Source organism: Rissa tridactyla, chromosome 3, assembly GCF_028500815.1.
Source record: "Rissa tridactyla isolate bRisTri1 chromosome 3, bRisTri1.patW.cur.20221130, whole genome shotgun sequence".
NCBI classification, from domain to species: domain Eukaryota; kingdom Metazoa; phylum Chordata; class Aves; order Charadriiformes; family Laridae; genus Rissa; species Rissa tridactyla.
In genome coordinates this window covers 15,044,523-15,062,894 of record NC_071468.1, presented here as the reverse complement: position 1 = coordinate 15,062,894, position 18,372 = coordinate 15,044,523, and the positions used below count along the sequence as shown (strand labels likewise).

At 44.1% G+C, this 18,372-nt stretch overlaps 1 protein-coding gene across 1 annotated transcript in view; it reads left to right on the top strand.

Annotated features, from left to right (window-relative positions):
- Window positions 1-15,370: 15,370 nt before the first annotated feature.
- Window positions 15,371-18,372, top strand: part of LOC128907473 (calpain-13-like) — a 51,349-nt gene continuing 48,347 nt past the window's right edge. The window contains exon 1 of the mRNA XM_054196387.1: window positions 15,371-15,454. Coding sequence (XP_054052362.1) covers window positions 15,371-15,454 — 84 coding nt within the window. The remainder of the gene's footprint in view (window positions 15,455-18,372) is intronic.

The window sequence follows — 18,372 nt, the reverse complement described above, 5'->3', positions numbered from 1 at the left end:
TAATGAAATCAACTAATAACAAGATCCGCAATGCGCAGAGAAAACTAGCCGGTATTTTGTTATGGGGTGAAAATGAGCAAACCAGCAGGGGACATGCTGATTGTATCTGATTCATGTTGTCTCTATAATTCCAGCTAAAGTTTTAACAGCCCAGGAAGATGAATTACCCACTCTAACCAACACACGGATCAGCATGGGGTTTATTAGAAGCAGGCTATCATTTAGCAATGTCAGGAGTGTATTTATTATTAAGCAGTAGACACCACAGTCTAAATGGAAAACCATTACTCCTCCTTAGACACCAAACAAGGTGCGTTCATAAAGCCAAATGGCCAATATATTGTATGTTTGCATGAACACAAATTCTGGGTCCACTTCACTTTACTGGACCTCAGGGCTTTCTCTGTTTAGCTAAAGACAAATAAAATGTTTTAAGATACTGGAGGGGAAAGCTGTACACAATATGCTAATTTTGACTCTCAAAACTCCCTAGTGACTCCATCCCAGTGACTTGGTAAGAAACCAGAGAGAAGATTCTGGGTTCAGCACAGAAGGATTGGTTAAAAGTGATTTCATGTGGGCCATGGGACAAAATACATGGAAGAAAACTCTGTGCTAGCAACTAGGTTGCTTTCTAATATGCAATGTTTATTTTCAGACTAGAGATTGCTCAGAGTCTTTTCCTCAAGACCTCTGTCCTTATCCGTGGGAAGACCTGTCAGTAAAATGTATGGTAATACACAGCAAACACTTTGGTTTATTTATTACTACATTAAGGTACACAATATGGAAGTGTAAATAATATAGTTCCAGTAAACTACCACTTAATGTAGTAATATTTCAAGCTGGATTTGTGGGAAAGGCTTGGGGCTGGCCATGTTTTCAGTCCAGTTTTGCAAATCCAAAGCCTTTCTGGAGGCCCAGTGACCGTACAACACTCTCGACCTGTAGCACAGCCAAACAACTCTTAAGTGTTTTGCAGTTCTGCTATTGCTGTACAATCAAATGGCGATCACAGCAATAGTCTTCTGGTCTAAATGTGGGAAAGAGTTACTGGGCACAGCCGTCTGACTGATGTGGCCATCTACATTCATGGGCTGCCACAATTGGCTTTGAACATCACCAAAAAAAAAAAATCTTTTCTTTGCAATTTGAGGCCTTCTCAGACATATTTTTAACATGTCCTCCTAACGGCCTTAATGGGAGGTACCTTGAAATATGAAAAAGTGGATTTTGAAAATTTAGAAGCCAAACTGCAGAATAAGCTGAGAGCTGGGGCAGGCATGGAGAAAACATGACAGGCTGCTTTTAACTCTCACCCCTTTTTTACTGGCTATCTGGAAACACCTGATTTCTGAAGTTTAAGCAATATTATACATGCTTCTTAATACTTTGTAATGTGACTTTAAATTAATTTCCTTCATATCTCAAATTGGGGATTTATGAGCATAATAGACTGGAAATGTGGGATGTGGGTTATGCAGAGTTAATGCTGGTCTTTAAACCTGCTCTTCACCAAAGGTCGCTTTGTAAAAAGTAAAATGAACCAGTTGACTTTTCTGGTGCTGTTTCTTGTCAGGCATTTGGAAGAGGACATGCCAAATGTCCATTTGAATGTGTTGAATGCGGTCTTTGCATCTGGCTATGTGGGGTATAATATCTGCTGTTGGTCTGGGACATGGATCTGAAGAGTCTTACTAGAGCGAGACTTCTTCAGTCCTCCTCACCTTCAGTGCTCAATTTGTCCAATTAAATTTAAAGTCCTTTTTTGCTTCCTTACCATTCCCATCAGCTACTTCTAGTGCTGAACACAGTCTGTCACTGTTCCCTGAATTCCCCGTAACCATTATCCACGATCAAGTCATAAAAGCAGATTTGATATCATCTCAACAGGAATGATTTTCATCTAGGCGTGATGAATACCTCTTGCACTCCAATAGCTTGGATTTGAGCCATGCATAATTTTTGCATTAATTATATCATTACTGTTTAATTGCTGCAATTAGCAGCATCGCTTTCTCTGAGCCATCACTGTCATCATATGGCCTCCACATTACAGCAGGCTCTCGTTTCTGCAGGCTCCCACCTGTTGGGGCAACCTATGCTAATTCTCATGTATGGGATGTCCACATAGAAAAATAAATAGACAATCTCCAAATGGCAAGTCTGATTGTCTGCTGCAATTATCTGTATCCAGCTTCTAAGGATGTCAAAGATCTGTGTTCAATTGACCAAAAAAGAGAGAGTACCTGAGCTGCTATGTCTTCTTTGTGAAGGCACCTAAAACCCTGCAAGGGGACTGTAAAATGGTGCCTCTCTGAAAAGGTCATTTTTCCTGTCCTCCTTGTGTAGCTTCAGATGGCTGAAGACCAGACTGGGAGTGTGTATCAAGAGGCTGATGGCTGCTTAGTTAAGAGTGTGACCACACTCTTTAAAAGCATGGTAGCTGATCACATATCACATAATGCAGAAAGGGGTTCAGTTCATATCTATTAGGATGATGCTTCTGGAAGACCTGGGTGCTTCCTGCTGTCTGGTGAAAGTGTTAACTGGTGGACTAGTGACAGGAGCGTTATCTGATAAGTAGCTAGCGACACTTCTGGTGTCATCCGTGAGTGCTTTAGGAATCTACCCTCAGCTAACCCACTGGTGCATCTGCAATGGGGAAGCTCTGTGTAGAGCCAGTTATGGGTTTGTAAGACCTGGAGGAACCCTGTCACAATGAACTGAATGGAAGCATCTCATAGGCAGGCACAAGACCCTTTGTTTTCATCTTGCAGCAGGGCTGAGTGAAGCCCAGACTTACTGCTGCAGGCTACGTCTTTGTGTTTCTGACTTTTTAAGCTAAAACTTTCAACATTGCCTCTTGTCAGTCTTCTGCACTAAATTAAAATCCATTTTAGATAATGTCAGAAGGGTGCCAGTGCAACAGGTTATTAATCCTACAGTTAGAACATCTGGAGAAAGCTACCGGGACTAGAGTACGCTCATGATATTAACCATATACCGATATCCACACTTCCATTCTATAAAGGAAAGGTCTTGTTTCTCTGAAGTAATTGCTCTTCCAGTAATCTGACCAGCCCTCAAGAGATTATACAATTTAAAACTACACTCTGTTATTCAGAAGCAAGATTATCTCTTTAAGGAGAGTCATACTTTGTATTGTGGTTGTTGGGCTCAGGAGGCTTCTGACTATCTGAACCTCTGGTCTTGCACATAACGGCACCATCAGCCACCATTACTTTCCCGCACAATATCCAGCAGGCAACAACCCTGGTATTTATTTAGTAGCAGGAGATCGTTATCCAGGAGAAGTGTTCTTTGTGCCTTTAGACATGCTGCCTTAAATAAGGGTCAGCCATCCTGCCAACTGCATAAAACCCACTTTTTACCCTGAGTATGACTGTTTATTTTGAGTAAACCAGAAAGAAATGCAACTTCCTGAACCGATTCTAGTTCTCAGTGATATTTTTTTTTTGGGGTGTGTACGATAAGAAGGCTGTGTGTGTGCTTCTGGAGACTTTTTTTTGCAATGGCAAGGGCTCTTCTGGGAGTTCTTGATATTGTTGCGTTCATTTGAGTTTGCTTACACAGACAAAAATCACTCGAGCAAAATCATTGCTGATCACTCTGCAAGTGGGAATGATGTTGAGGTGACAGTTATATGGGCTCAGTTGTGTGGATATAAACCATCTTCATTGGTTGGAAAAGCCACCTTGGCAGGGGCTCAATCTTTTTGTGTTTGCTTTCAAGTGCTTACGAAGAAAAGCAGCAATTACAGAATGTGGCTTTGGGTCACTTTAAGTCACCCAGTGATGAACATTTATGCCACATATTACCAGCTTTTTAAAAGGCACTGTTCTGTGCCAGTGGTTACCTGCTGTACAGATAATTGTAAAACAAACTCCATATTCCAGTTGACACCCTTTCTAATTACATCTCACCTTCATTAGGCTATTAAAGTGATAAATGCTAGCAATTACTTTGAACCCCAGTGAAAACCCTCTGTCTGTGGCATGCACGGGCTGCGGTGTGAGTGATTTGCCCAAGAGCCCAGCAGAACTCTGCCAGCGCAGCAAAGCCCTGAACAAAACAACCACAAAAAGGGGAGAGGGGGGGGGAAAAAAGCCTGCAAAACAGCTCGGCTGATTAGAGAGTATCTGACAGTAAAGTCTATACCAGCGTCAAACTGCACGGCTGGCTGGGGCTGATCCACTGGCCGTGAGTGGCAGCTTCTTTTCATTTTAATTAGATCTGTGCAGGAGGGGAAAAAGCGAGCGGATCTGGCACGTGCTTCGACAAGGAATAAGGTGTTCAGATCTGGCAGTGGCTGTGCTATGGTCCTCAGGTGCTCACACATTTTGGCTCTCCCGCGTGCTTGCACGTGCAATCTGTCTCGTGCGAAGAGGCAGGTTTCCTGCGACCGGCATAGATGGGCATCTGTAGGATTTACATGTGCAGAGTCACCTGTGCACATGGTCTCTCACACATGAGGCGCTGTGTAAACAAAAAGCCATTTTCTGTCACTAGAAAGGAACAGGGTGCATGGCAGCTTGCAGGGGCTGTGGGGAGCGCTGCCCTGGTTCCCAGGGGGAAGCCATGAGGTGCTGAGCTGCCCTGTGGTAGGGGTGCCCTGGCCTCCCTTCCTCCCAAGGCAGTCCCTTCTGGAGAGCTGGGGAAAGAGCTGGTGAGACTTGGATTTTGGCTGATAACAGGCTTTCTCCCTGTTGGGCACTTTAGGAGAGCAGGAGGAATGGAAGCCAGGGAAGGGATGGGGCACCTTTGCTCCGGCGCCTGCAGCACCTCCTCCCCTCCTCCTTCTCCGATCGTTTACTGCAGGGCTGTTTCTCTCACTTTTATTCCTCGCTTCTCTCTGTCTTTGTGGTGTTTCACCCTTCCTTAAGCACCTTTCCCCCCGGGGTGCCGCCACCGCGGCTGAGGGGCTGGGCCGGGCCCTGCGGCGGGGCTGCTGTGGGACTGTGCATGGGCCTCTCCTCGCAGAGGAGCCCCCCGTGCCTTGCCCCTGGCACACACTACACAGGCTACACCGGGGAAGAGAGCGATCTCCCCCAGGTCAGAGGGGGACATCACTCTGTCACTGCTCTCTCAGCTGCCCACAGGCCTCCCGGGGAAGCGGGAAGATAAGCGGAGGCATTGGAGTGGTGGTGTTTGCCGTGTGCATGGCTGATGTCCATCAGAGCTGTGCTGTCACCCCAAAGGTGAAATCCTCTCCCTGATCCCCCTGTGCCTGGGTGCCCTGGGATGGCGACTGCCCCAGATCCACCCTCCAGCCTGGTCTAAGGATGGAGTGTGGGGGACACCCAAAGGGGAGCTCTTATGCGGCCAGGGAACGGGCCTGAGGGTTTGGAGTCACCTTGCTGCGACTGCCTGATGGCTGGCTGTTAATTGGGCGTATACGGCTTTACAGCGAGTGCCGCAGAGCTACCCGGTTTCAATCTCATAGCAAATTTAATTTTAAAACCTCACAATGCTTTGTTATTGCCGCACGTGTGGTTCAGCGGAGAGATCAGCCAGCCACTGCAGGAGCAGATGTTTCTTTTCCTGATAGATTGAGCCAACACAGGAGAGGAAGTGATAGAGTTTGGTTTTTTCCTTTAAATAAATATGATAGCTTCTGGAAACTTTTTCCTGAAGGTTTCTGTGGGGCAAATGTTATTACTGCCAAGAGCCTGCTCTGAGATGGGCCAAGGCTTGCCCACCTCCGCCGGGCTGGTGTCCTGGGAGCCAAACAACTAGAGTTTCCTATGAGTAAATCAATTCCCAGAGAAGGATGGTCAAAGTCACCTCTTCTTATCATTTCTGATCTTCCTTATGGACAGATTGAGGGCTTCTCAAACGCATTTGCTGTTTGAAATTATTTGCTGAATACGGCCATTAGTCATTTATGATTTATGAATTTTTCAGTGCGTGAGCATCTCACAGTAAGGTATTTGAGATTCAAAATCCTGGCTGTGCTGATGTGTTGATCAGCTGGTCTGAATGCATCAAGGTACTCGATGTGTTTCTGTTTTCTGACTAAAATGACTGTGACCTTTAAATGTTTTGTATTACTAAAAATAATAATTCATTAAAATCCTTAGTAGTTGGCCTATGCCCTAAGAGTATGATCCAGAGTTAAGAAGAAACAGCTGTGGGCTGCTTAATGACAAATGATAGCAGTGGACTTCCCTCCAGCTTCTTTTGACAGGGATAGCTGTTTGATCCGTGCATTGCCTTACCGTATCTGAGTATCTTGCAGAAGTGCCCTGAGCAAAGTTATGAGCATCTGTTGCATGTTATTTCTTCCCTTTTACCAGAAAAAGAACCAGGTGGAAGGGGATGATTTGTTTTGGCACGGATGCCTTCTCTAATAAGGACTGTTCCTAGCAAAGCTTTCTGCATCTAGTTAGCTACAGACTGGAGGCTGCACTAGTCTGTTGATGCGAAAATTCTCTGTGTTTTCACGCAAATGACAGAAACTCAGACCATTTTCAGTGATTCTGACTACACAACACTCAATCTATTTTCTATGACTATTTTCTGTGACTGAAAGGTTTGCTGAGAATACTATTTTTGAATATATTCTTGCCAGTAAAATTACTTAAAAGCACATTTGTAGAAAAGTAATGTGAAAGTAGCAAAAACCTGGAAAAAAAAACAAAGTCTTTGAAAAAGAGGAAAGATAATTCCTCACAAAAACAACAGGGGGATTATAAGCCACTTCGATTGAATGCCAGCCGATTGACCTATCTTTCAACAGGGTATGTCTGCAGCCTTGTGGAACTACACTGTTGTTGTCATTGTGAAAGGCAGGCTCAGACTGCCACCACCCAGTCGTCTCCTGGCACTATGTTCTCTTGGTCACTGGGGGAAGAGATAGAGAAATCAATGGGAGATACCTGGTTATGTGCAAAGGTGGAGTTTAGACCTGGCGTAACCCTCTGTGAAATCAAAGGTGTTGGTGTGACTTTGGGACAGAACACCCTGTGACCAGGCCCATCTCTGGGCCATTGGGCTAGTTGGAGGTGTTTGTAAGTGGTTTACTCAATCAAGAATAAACAGATCCATGTGTGAGTCAAATCCAAGCTCAGGCTGAAGCCAGGTATTTGTTTTGGTGCTAATGAGGCTTTCTGGGTGTTGCATTAGCTGTAAATCTTCCCTGGGCACCACAGTTCAGGCTCTAATACCTACTGCAGATGATGACAGCAACAAAAGTCAACTTTCCTGTGCTTTGGTGACACCCGACTCGCTGTTGATGAGCAACACAACCCCAGGTAATAGTCAGCAGGTAGAGTCAGTGGACCTGGTCTTTGTAAATATTTGCTTTTCAAGCACCTTTGACACAAGCTTTAACAAATGGCTTTACACAGATACAGTGTGAGGCAGGCATTAGGAGGTGTTGGAGAGGAATGGTGTAAAAGAAGAGCAAGGTCAGGCTGGCAGGGAGACATAGCAACTTGTGTTAGACGTATTGATAGAGAGGGAGAAGAAAGGAAACAGAAACGTTCAGACATATGGGCCTTTCTTCAGGTCTGAAACTAAAGCCATCCTACCCAAAAAGGTTGTTTTTGCTGTCTAGCAAAGAAGCATGATTATTTAGCAGATAGCAGTTTGCAGATGCTGATCCCCTGCCAGCCTGGATCAGACTGCCTTCTTTTGGGGAGAAAGTAAGTTTGTGGTATGGGCACATGCCATTTGGCCTTAGGGCCAGATTTGGGCCATTGGTGTCTCCCTTCGTATTTAACAGTAGGGATGAAGCCTCAGTGTCCATGGCTCGTTCACGATGTGTCCATTGACCCCCGGCCGGGCTAAGGTGCTGCTGCCTTGTCCCAAAACACATGCTTCAAGGTACATGGAAGTTGCTGAATTGTTCTGTCAAAGTCAGTGATGTTTGGGATAGATCCTGAACCCAGCAGGTTTTATTTGGAAATCCAGGCCTTGAGCTAGTCCCTCATTAGAGAAACAAGAGTTTCAGGTGTGTTTCTGAGACAGATCCTTGAATTATATGTGGGAATTCATTTTCCAACTAAATGCTTTCTGATTTAGCTTTAAATTGTCTCTCTGTGAATATTTCACCAGTAAAATTTTCTCTCTGGAGTTCTGACAAACAAAAAGGGGTATGAAGGACTCAGCTCAAACTGCTCACAGTGCTGAGGTGACAAATGGTGGGGTACAGCCCTGGCAGTCCCAGCCACCGGCTTTAACGTTATCTACTGTGAGTAGTGACAAGGAGTTGTTGAACTCTGCTCTTCACTTATTGCTTAGTGATGAATGAGATAACAGAGTCTAACCTGCCTTTCAACTGCTGCCAGTGGTAGTGGCAAAAAGTGTGTACTGGAAAGGAGGAAGAGTTAAAAAAACGTAACTGTATATCCGCACTGTATCTCTGTGGCCTGCGTTGCAGGCCTGGTAACACAGCAAGTAAAACAAAGGCAGAGAAATCTTCATAAAACATAATTTTTATGAGAATCACTTGGCTCTTCCACAGCACGTAACTGTGCTCATTAACGAAGTGCCCAGAGATTTATTAAGCCAGTTTGGTTAATAAAAAAAAAACAATTAAAGATTAACTGTTCTGAAACTTCCCTGTTTTGTTTTTTTACATACACAGTTGTTAAAACACAATAAAATGTTTTTAATCATTCATCATTCTGACATGGAGTAATTGTTTGTTATTACTGTTTGGATTACAGAGTTCCTAGTCAAGGATCAAAGTCTTATTGTTTGAGGCACAGCACACACATAATAAACAGCAGCCTGTGGCCCCAAAGAAGCTGCAGGATGGGGTATCTATGCTATATCATTTTCAGTCTGTTGTCTCCCAGCAATGCAGTGTCGTCTTCTCTCCCTGTCTCGCTCTGACAGTCCAGTTATTTAGTGTGAAACCAGTCTCTGTGACTTCCTTGCAAGATGCTACAATATTCTGTGTAGCCTGTAGTTAATAGGACCATCCCCGGTGCTTTGGCAGGAGGCTATAAAGGGAGTGGAGAAGAGGAAGGTAATTCTTTGTTCCAGGAATCCGATACATCACAGCCCGCAGTATTTCCTCCTCAATACCATTCTCTGTCACTCACTAGGACATATATTGGGTCAAACACATTATAGTTTGATTCTCCAGCTAATGGCTACTGAGGCCTGGTCTCAGCACACTGCAACAAGCACAGTAATTGAAATTCAGACTGCAGGAGAGAAATAGCTTAGTCTTCATTTTAGCACACCACACACTTGCTTATACAGACTTTTCTCTTGGAGGCAGTAAAGAAGGGGCTTGATTCAGTATTGTCTCAAAGTCTTACCCACATTAGTGAACAAAATGTGACAGTACAGGGAGGTCCCAGCAATGATTATTTTTAAGTTCAAACTGTTTCATCTTCTTGCTCCAGAGAACAAACTTTTGATGGTTCACTGTGGCATAGTCAGGTCCCTGATTTGTTCTTGGGAGATGCTAGGATGGTGTTGCTTTTTTTTTTTTTTTTCCCATTAGTGAGTCAGGAGAGCTGCTTCGCTGAGCTCTGCTCCATACTCACTCCCTTTCTGCATCTCTGTACGGCTCACCAGCACCAGAGTAGCTGGAGGAAATTAGATGACTGGGAGAAGGATGAGACCTTTCTCATCAGGTGTGCTGTGGGGGATGTGACAGCTTTTCATCCAACTCTTGCTCCATCTTAAACATTCTTTTTCGTTAGTGCTGCTATAGTGAGATTAGTGATTTGGTCTGGGAGTTTCTAATAAGCTCACCAAATTTAAAATTAACATGTTCTGTTCCAGAAAAAGTTAGAACTAAAAATACACCATGAATTAAGGCACTATCATGTTGTTTTCCAGTCTGTCTTCAGACTCTCCTGGGTGCTTCCCAGCATGGTATTGTACTGGTTTTGCTTACTTCGATGGGGAGCAACCCTATCCAACTCTGTCTCACCCTGGGGCCAATCTTGCTGAGCCTTGTCCACTTCTGCAGGGTCCCTCTTCCCTTTCAGGCATTGCCTTGCATTTACCATTTACCACTTTTTGGTTTTGGTTTTTTTTTTTTACTGGATGGAATTATTTTCACAGAAGTGATCCTCTGTCAAATACCTGAGACTTTGCCATTCTATTTACATTTTCATTCTAGATTTTGGCCTTGTTTCTATCCTGGTTTATGACTGTTACCCCTAGCCTCCTGTACTTGACCACATAAGGTTTCTAGGTTTTAATCCTCCCCTTTCTCCTCCCCCAAGAAGGAGGAGGTGGTTAGAAATACAGTGCAGTTTGACTGGAAGAGTTACATGTAACCCGTGATGAGTTTCCTTAATCTATTGTAGAATATAGATAACCAGGGAAGAACATTAGTTGAAATGTCAATGAAAAGTGTCAGCAATGTTCACTATGGACCACGTACGGTACTCGTATCTTGCTCTGCCTACATGCGCTGAGCCCTAGCTAAATGGCTTATCTAGCTACTTAAGGTATTTAATTAATACCTCAGATATAGTACCAGTCCTCATTGTTCTGCATACTGATAGAGCAGAGCCGAGAGAGCAGACCTGCATTATCGAAGCATGTTGTGCAGCTCTGAGAGGGGACTTTCATCCTGATAAAAGAGCTCAGGGTTGGAAGCTGCTCATGCACGTAATGGGATCCTACTGCCAGCACAGGGTGGGGAAAGAGGTCAGTGTGGAAAATGGCATGCGTGACACACCACGGGTGTGCGGCAACAGGATGGAAAATGAGAGCAAACTCTTTATTTTCAAGGGTGCTGCAGTGGTGTGTGCTGATATGTTTTTTCAAGCAGGTCACAGCTGGCACCTCACAGTTGTTGAAAAGCAGAATTTGGGGAGGAACAGTTTCATCCATCAGGCATTGAGCCATTTTGATATGTCTGAACTCAGGCTGAGTCCTGATGCCGTGCTGCTCAGGATGACGGCCCCAGGGAGGGCACCACTGGTGTCTGTGCCTTAAACTCTCCACTTGCTCTCTAGACCTTCACCACATGGTCTTTGCTTTTGTTTTGGCTTGGATGGACTCGAGTATTTCATGTGTCCTAGACACTAGCGCACCCACCAGAGACATAATGCGAAAGAAAAAATATTCTTTCCTTCCAAGTCTATATTGGTATTGAAAGTTCATCCAGGTAAATCCCTAAACTCTTTCTATACAAAATCTTGTTGCTTTTTTCCTCCTCCCTTGACTGCAGCCCTCAGCAGAAAAATCGTCTTGATTACTGGAGGAACCCACTTCTGCCTGGAGCTTTTCTCCATGGCTTTGCTACCCTTCCTATGCTTTTAAAATAAGGGTTCATATTCACCTTTGGTTTGAGATGAAGCAACACCGCTGAACAGTGTTCACAGGTATAGCTTCAAGAATAAACTGAGCTGCCTTCTTTATGGGCAGTGTTTTGGTTTTTTATTTACTCTTAGTCAGATGAGCAAGCTCAGAGGCATCTGGGTACAAAGTCATGAGGATGAGAAAACATGACTGTACTCAGGCTGGTAATTTTTTGGTTGGTTCGTTGTTGGTTTTTGTTTTTTTTTAACTGCCCAACCCTGTGATGTTGATAAGTGCTGATGCTGTTATGAAAGCTGTGAGATGACTCTTCTCATGGCCAAGATCAGCCTTAGAGAAAGACCAAACGGGCCTCTAGTGAGAGGGGTTACAGAGCATGGGCTGCTTTTTTCACAGAAGTCTCTGGCAGCAGGTGAATGCAGGGCAGTGACAGAAGCTGCACTCTGTCTTGTCCTGTGGTTCACTTTCTACTGAGAAGGAGACACTGTGGGATGGGAGTGAGTTTGGGTTCAGTGTATGTGAAAGGAATTGTGGTGCATCAGTCGTCAAGAGCAATGGATGGTAACCCCTGGTTACAGTGGGGCCCATCCAGAATTTATTATAATGCTCTAAATACCTGTTTTAGGCACTCTGCATTCCAGGGAAACAGCATGACCCTGGGAGCCTCATGCCCGCGCTCACTGGGGCTGCAAGGAGAACTGGCTGCTGCCCTGTCCTGGAGGCAGAAAGACCTGTGCCTGTCTTACTTAACATGGTACCTGAGATGAAAGTGTTTTTTTTTTTTTTTTTTTTTTTTCAAACATGACCAGCAGGTTTCTGTCTTTTGGCATGTTCTCTACCCTCTTTCGAGACAGTCTTGCTTTTTAAACTGCTAGGTACCTTGCAGGTATGCATTTTGGGCTATATGTATTTGGGGTATTATTGATTCAGATGAGGTCAATTCTGTTGGATCAAGAGAAGGTGAAGTCAGGGTCATCAAAATCGGCTGTTTGCTGGTTTTTTATCTTTTAAATTTCCAGGGATTTGCTGGTGGAAGTGTTAGTCTGAGAAATTAATTCAGTTTCTCATTCTCTCTTATTATTTGTATTTCACAGAACCGGTATATTTGAACAATGACCAACACTGTCAGCATACAACAATGCTTACTGTGTGGTGGTGAATCTCCATAAGAGCTTCTTACAGCATGGAATACCAGAGTGGCTATCTGGCTTGTCTCAAATTGCAGCCTTTATTATCTCTAGGCATTGGATGTCTTGTGGGAGCAAGGAAGACAAGTGGGCAGCAAGTTGCCTATCTGACTGGAATACCAGCAGCGCATCCTTGTTGGCACCTTACAAATGATGAGATGTCGCGGAAGAAGCAGCTGCGCTCTGCAATATATGCCACTAGTCAGCAAAGACTGAGGCGAGGACTGTGAACTGCAAATGTTTCCTGTAAACTGTCTGTGAATGATCTGCGGGCTAAGGATTCTTCATTAGAAGATGGCAGGAATGTTTCTGAAAAACAGACAAATGTGAGACTGTTGCAATCTGTTCACACAAAGAGAAAACAAAACAAAAAGTGTGAAATAAATTATCTCGTGCCTACAGGGCTTTGACAAGGGCTGGACATGGAAATGCCAAACAAGGGCTAATATGCTGTTGAAAACAAGAACTTCATTTTGACGCGCCCTCCACAAAAGTCTGGCTCTAACAGAGTCCCTGCTGTTTCATGGAACCCAATACCCATTTATGAAGAGATAGACAAGGGACACCATGGTGAGAAGGGTAAAAGTGCTTCTTCACTTAGTGCACTTGCCTTTCTGAGCAGTTGCTAGCAAGTTTGATAAAGCAAAACAGCGGTGCTATGACCAGATGAAAGGGTATCCATGTCCCTTGCGAGGATAATGTCACGACAGCTCTGTTTAGAAAACACTTCGATGATACTCATGATGATGGGATGGGCTCACTCTCACGGAGAGTTTCGGTGCTAGCTGCTGTGGGGCCAAACTGGGCTTTCAGTTTTGTAGAGATTCAATACATTCAAAGTGCTTTCACATTCTGTTCCCCATTCAAAGGAAAAACAAAGTCTGAAACTTCCTGGGAAACCACATTCTGAAAAATAATGTCAGACTGAATCTAGCGAGCTATTGCAATAACACTCGGAATCCTTTTTACATTGCAACGTTAAACCTTCTGGATAACACAGAGAGAATCCTGAAGTGATGGGTTTTTCATAAGCAAAAAATGAGACTATTCCAAAATCAAAATGGAGCCTAGTGGCATTATTGAAATGTATTGTATCTTTCTCATGGTGAAAATTCATTGCTAGTGACTTTCATGTTTGACAGATTGGCATTTTTCTGAAGGAAAAAATATTCCACTGGGAAATTCTAGTGCTAATATGGGTGTCGGTAGCAGGCTGTCTGTTTTTTTTATTCTTTTCATTTTTATTCTTGAAGAATTCCCACTGTAGTCTGAAGTCGGCGGATATTTCTTCTGAATATAGGGCTCCGGAGAGATATATTTTTCACACCAAATCCCCCCTCCCTCAAGTGGCAGTAGGATCTAGCTGTGTGGATTCATTATGTACTGTTAAGCAGCTGCCACGTTTCACTCCAGCAGCAGTTGTACTTCATTTACAAGCGAAATAATTCATATGTGAATATGGCAAAAGTGCTGCAGCTCATGGTGAATTTGCACTGAGGGGCAGCTCGGGGGAGAGGACTGGGTGAAAAACAGATGTTGAAGTAGGACTTTGCTGTTTGCCTGGTAGTTTATACAGTCATAAAAGTTTGTGCTTCAGAAGGGCAGGTCCTGCCAGAAATATGAGTGCATAAACACAGAGCAAAGGAGATTGTCTATGAATAATACTATTCATAGCCTCCCTGCATCTCGTCTACGAGAAGCAAATAAATGGTAACACTTGACCTATATAGAAAATTATGAATGAGGAAATGAAATGGATTGAAAGCGCTCTTCCGTTAGTCCCGTAATGGAAAAGCAGTGGGACATCTAAACAGTGCAGCAAATGTGAAGGTGATGGAAGGAAGATTCCTCCTTTACACAAAACGTAGTGGTGTTCACCACCCTGGAAAAATTCCTAGCCTGTTTCTTTTATTTACCATAGCAAATTAGCAGTATTTCTGCTAAAAAGAGTGTGATCTTCACAGGGGTAAAAGCAACGGAAGTAAGAAATGAAGACATATGTCTGAAATGTTGCAAAAAATAGCTGTCTTAATACTTTGGCACATAAGCTCTGTGGGTGGAGTGAGGAGAGTTGCCTTTCTTAATGCCAAAGCTTCCACCAGTACTTGGGCAAAGTTATGTTGTTCTCTTCTCTGCCCTCCCCCCCCCAAAAGATGATAAAAACCTCACTGCTTCAGAGAGGCTGCTGGCTATGCAGAACAGCAGTCTGCCCTCAGGAAAGCTGGACAAAGAGGAGAGAAGATAAATATATTCAGTTTAAAGTCTCTTCTAAAAAAATCCCCAACTTGGGTCATATTTTTGGGTGTATTTTTTGTTCTGGAGCAGAAAGGAATAAAGGTTCATTAAATCCCCAAATACATGAAATTCTGTGGTGCCAGCTGAGACCTTGCAAGCCATGCTAACTTCATAGAAAACAGAGGTTCAACAGCACTTTTTGGTGTTTGCCCTTTGGTGCCTGCGCCCACTGGACCAGAGGAAGGAACGCAACGCAGCTGTTGGTCCTAAGCGTAGGGGCGCTCCTTTATTTGCACTTTTTGCAGCCCTGAGGTGGTAGCTGACAGCGTAGAAGCAGTTTTGAGTTTCCAGTGATCCCTCAGCATCTTTTGCTCATGAGTGGATTAAGCTGCACAGCTACCCTGAGGTGGATTAATGACCCTGCTCTGCAGGAGCAAACCTCAAGTCAGGGCAATGTTGCATCTGCCACGATCTCGCAGGGTGCCACTAGCAGAAAACGCCCCTGCTCTCCCAATGCACAGCCCTGTGCTTTTCACTCAAATGCCTATTTTTTTTTTTCTTTTCTTTTTTTTTTTTGGTTGCAGGATTCCGCGAACAGTTAGGAGACCAAATAATCCAAAGGCTCATTACTGTGCATAAATCCCTCAGCCTTCTGGGTTTCCTTCTTTGGAGCCACTGTGAAAATGGACACATCAATACAGCCTTCTGCAGAAAAGCTGACAATCTCAAAATGGTGTCATGCTGCAATAACTGAAATCTCCTGCCAGGTTGGTGATGGTGCTTTCTAATCAACTTTGCAATGAATATTTCTTAAATCATGTTAATCCACCATTTAAGCAGAGATATCAGTTCCAGACAATGAATCACCATACCTGGAGGGGAATATACCTGCCGTTTCCCCAGAGAGGAGGCGATTAACAGCACGCGTGCTGTCAGATGAGCTAGCAACGTTAGCATTTATCACCCCAGAGCTCCTTTCCTGCAATGAAGGAAATCTTTGCTCTCTGCTTCTGGTGCAATCAGCTTTTATTTATGTAGCGGTTGTGAAAAATGGCTCTTAAAGGAAAACTGCACCTGTTTTGCTCTCTGGGGCAGGTTTTGCTCTAATTTACAGGGATGCCTTTCCTGTTAAAGTCTGCTAAACGTTGAGTTCTCATGCAGAAAAGAGAGTCCTAAAACACGAGTAGGCAGAATGCAGTGCACAGCTTTTAAAGATAAAATTCTGGAGACCCACAGAACTAAATTAAACATTGATGAAGAAGCTGAACTGTCTTTTTCATGAGCACTTTTTATGTTCTCATCTCCCCAAGCTCCTAGGGACCAGCTGCTATCGGAACTGCTAACATCCCACCTCAAAGAGCCTGCGGTCCAAGTTGAAAGTCTTGTGCTGAAGAAATATCTAAGTCCAGGTTATTCTGTTACTCTGCGTAAGGAGAGAACTACACATTGGTAAGCTTTTCTGTTAAGCCTCAAGCTAAACTTCATAAACAATCACTGTAGAGTAACTTTTTTCTTCATGAATAAGCTGTGGTAGCTTGAAAAAGAGAGGGTAATTTCTTGGGATAAGTACCTAACCTGCTGTGTACACGCATCCATAGTCCAAGCTGGTTTTCCATTCGCTAGGTAGGACATTGACAGCAGTGGTGCCTGAGCAGAGTGCTTAAAGTGCACTAACCAGGCAGGTCTTCAGGTGACCTTTGCAACCACTGTGGACTTCTGTGCTGCCACTGCTTTGTTACACTTGCATGTGGCCCAGACGGCTTGAAGCCAGCATGGATGCTGCTGCACGAACTACAGCTCCAGAAACAGAGAAACATAACGATATTTCTCCGAGAAGGGACCTCGGGAGGTGTTTGTGTCCCACTCCAGCTCAAAGCAGGGTTGATTTCCAAGTTAGGTGATGCTGCTCACAGCCCCATCTAGCTGAATGTCTCCAAGGGTGGAGATGCTCCGGTCTCTCCCTGCATCTGTTCCTGGGCTGGACCACCCTAATGAATTTTTTTTTTCTCTCCAACCGTGGTGTAATTTCCCTTGCTGCTTCTTGTGCCTATTGCCTTTGGCCATTTGCTGCACACCATCAAGGAGAGTCTGGCTCTAGCTTCTCTGTAACTGCCTTTTAGTTAGTGGGAGACTGCGATTAGGTCTCTTTAGATTTCTACAATTAAGCTGTTAGCCTCTTCTCTCACATGTCTACTCCAGCCCCCTGCCCATCCCGGTGGCTTTCTGTTGGACTTGCTGCACTTTCAGTGTTGTCCCTCTTAGACTGGACAGCTCGAAATTGGACATAGTACTGCTGATACGGTCTCAAAAGTGCTGCGCAAAGGGAGAAGGATCCCCTGCCTTGACCCACTGGCTATGCTGCAGCTCATGCAGCCCAGGATGCTGTTGGTTTTCTTTATCACAAGGGCATATTGTTGTCTTTTGTACAGCTTGCCATCCACCAGGACACCAAGGGCCTTTTTTTTAAAAGCACATGTACAGGCTGTAGGAATACACTTAGGATTTCTGCCAATAAATGTGTCCCTAAGAATGTACTGCACCCATTCCCTTGGATTTTGGGCCCCTTTAAGCTATCTCAGTTTGGTTTCCCAAAAATGAAATAACCTCCTCCTTCCCATACTTTTGCTAGATACTCTTTAATTCTTTAGCTTTGGGCTTTAGGCTAACAGAGGCCAGTCCCCCTAGGTCTCCTAAATATATGGATAACTCTTACTTCCTCAGGCAGCCCTGGAGGAAATGGACTTCCTGAGTGAGTGAACTGATGTGGAATTTAAGTAAAAAGCCCGGTATAAATGTGAACAGTTATTGGTCTAAAAGTATCTTCTGCTTTTACTGTTGAAGAAAGAATGACACACAGCTCTGATAACTTGTCTCGTGGTGAGTCCTGCCAGGCTGTGCCTGGATGCAGGATGATTGCTGTGCTTCCTGGTGGTGTGAGGAGAAAAACAGATAATGTGAAAGTGTGGGAGGTGCAAACAAATTTTCTTACTAGAATAACTGCAACTGAAGCCACAGTTAGCCACAAGAAACTATCAACCGAAGTAGGTTGACAGACAGTTCATTGTGGATGGCTAATAGAAGTGTGTGTATATATATATACCTCTGTGGTATAGTATCTGTATGAAACTATCGCGCCTGAGTCAGATTGCTTGATTTTGGCCTTGAACTTGACTTCAACTTGGTCATGTTTACCTAAGGCGTGGTGAAAGCTGCCCTATAAAGGAGGCCGGGGATCCTGCCAGCCTGTCTGTCACACCGTGGTTGCTGGTTGGAGAGTTACACTGGAGGCATTGCAGGTAAAACACCACTTTGCTGTTTTACTTAGTACAAGATAAAGCAGGTGAAATACAAGTAATAGTGCTGGAAAAGCACAACAGATACATTGAAAGGGATTTGTTTTGGGGAGGCAGAATAAATTAGTCCCCATCCTTAATGTTACCTGGAGGGAAAAAAAAGATGAATTTGCTGTCCTAGAAAGAGCCTCATAGTAAAACGGTAAGTTGTCAGAAGTAATTGGATCAAGTGGGAGTGGAGATCCTAAGATGGGGAGGACTTTATAGTTACTGTATGCTGCTGTTAAATGAGGTAGAAAAAAAGGTATCTGGAACTGTCCTATGCTATGTATGCAAAACGAGGAGAAAATTGACTTAATAAATAGCCAGAAGGGAGTACTTCAGAGACTGTT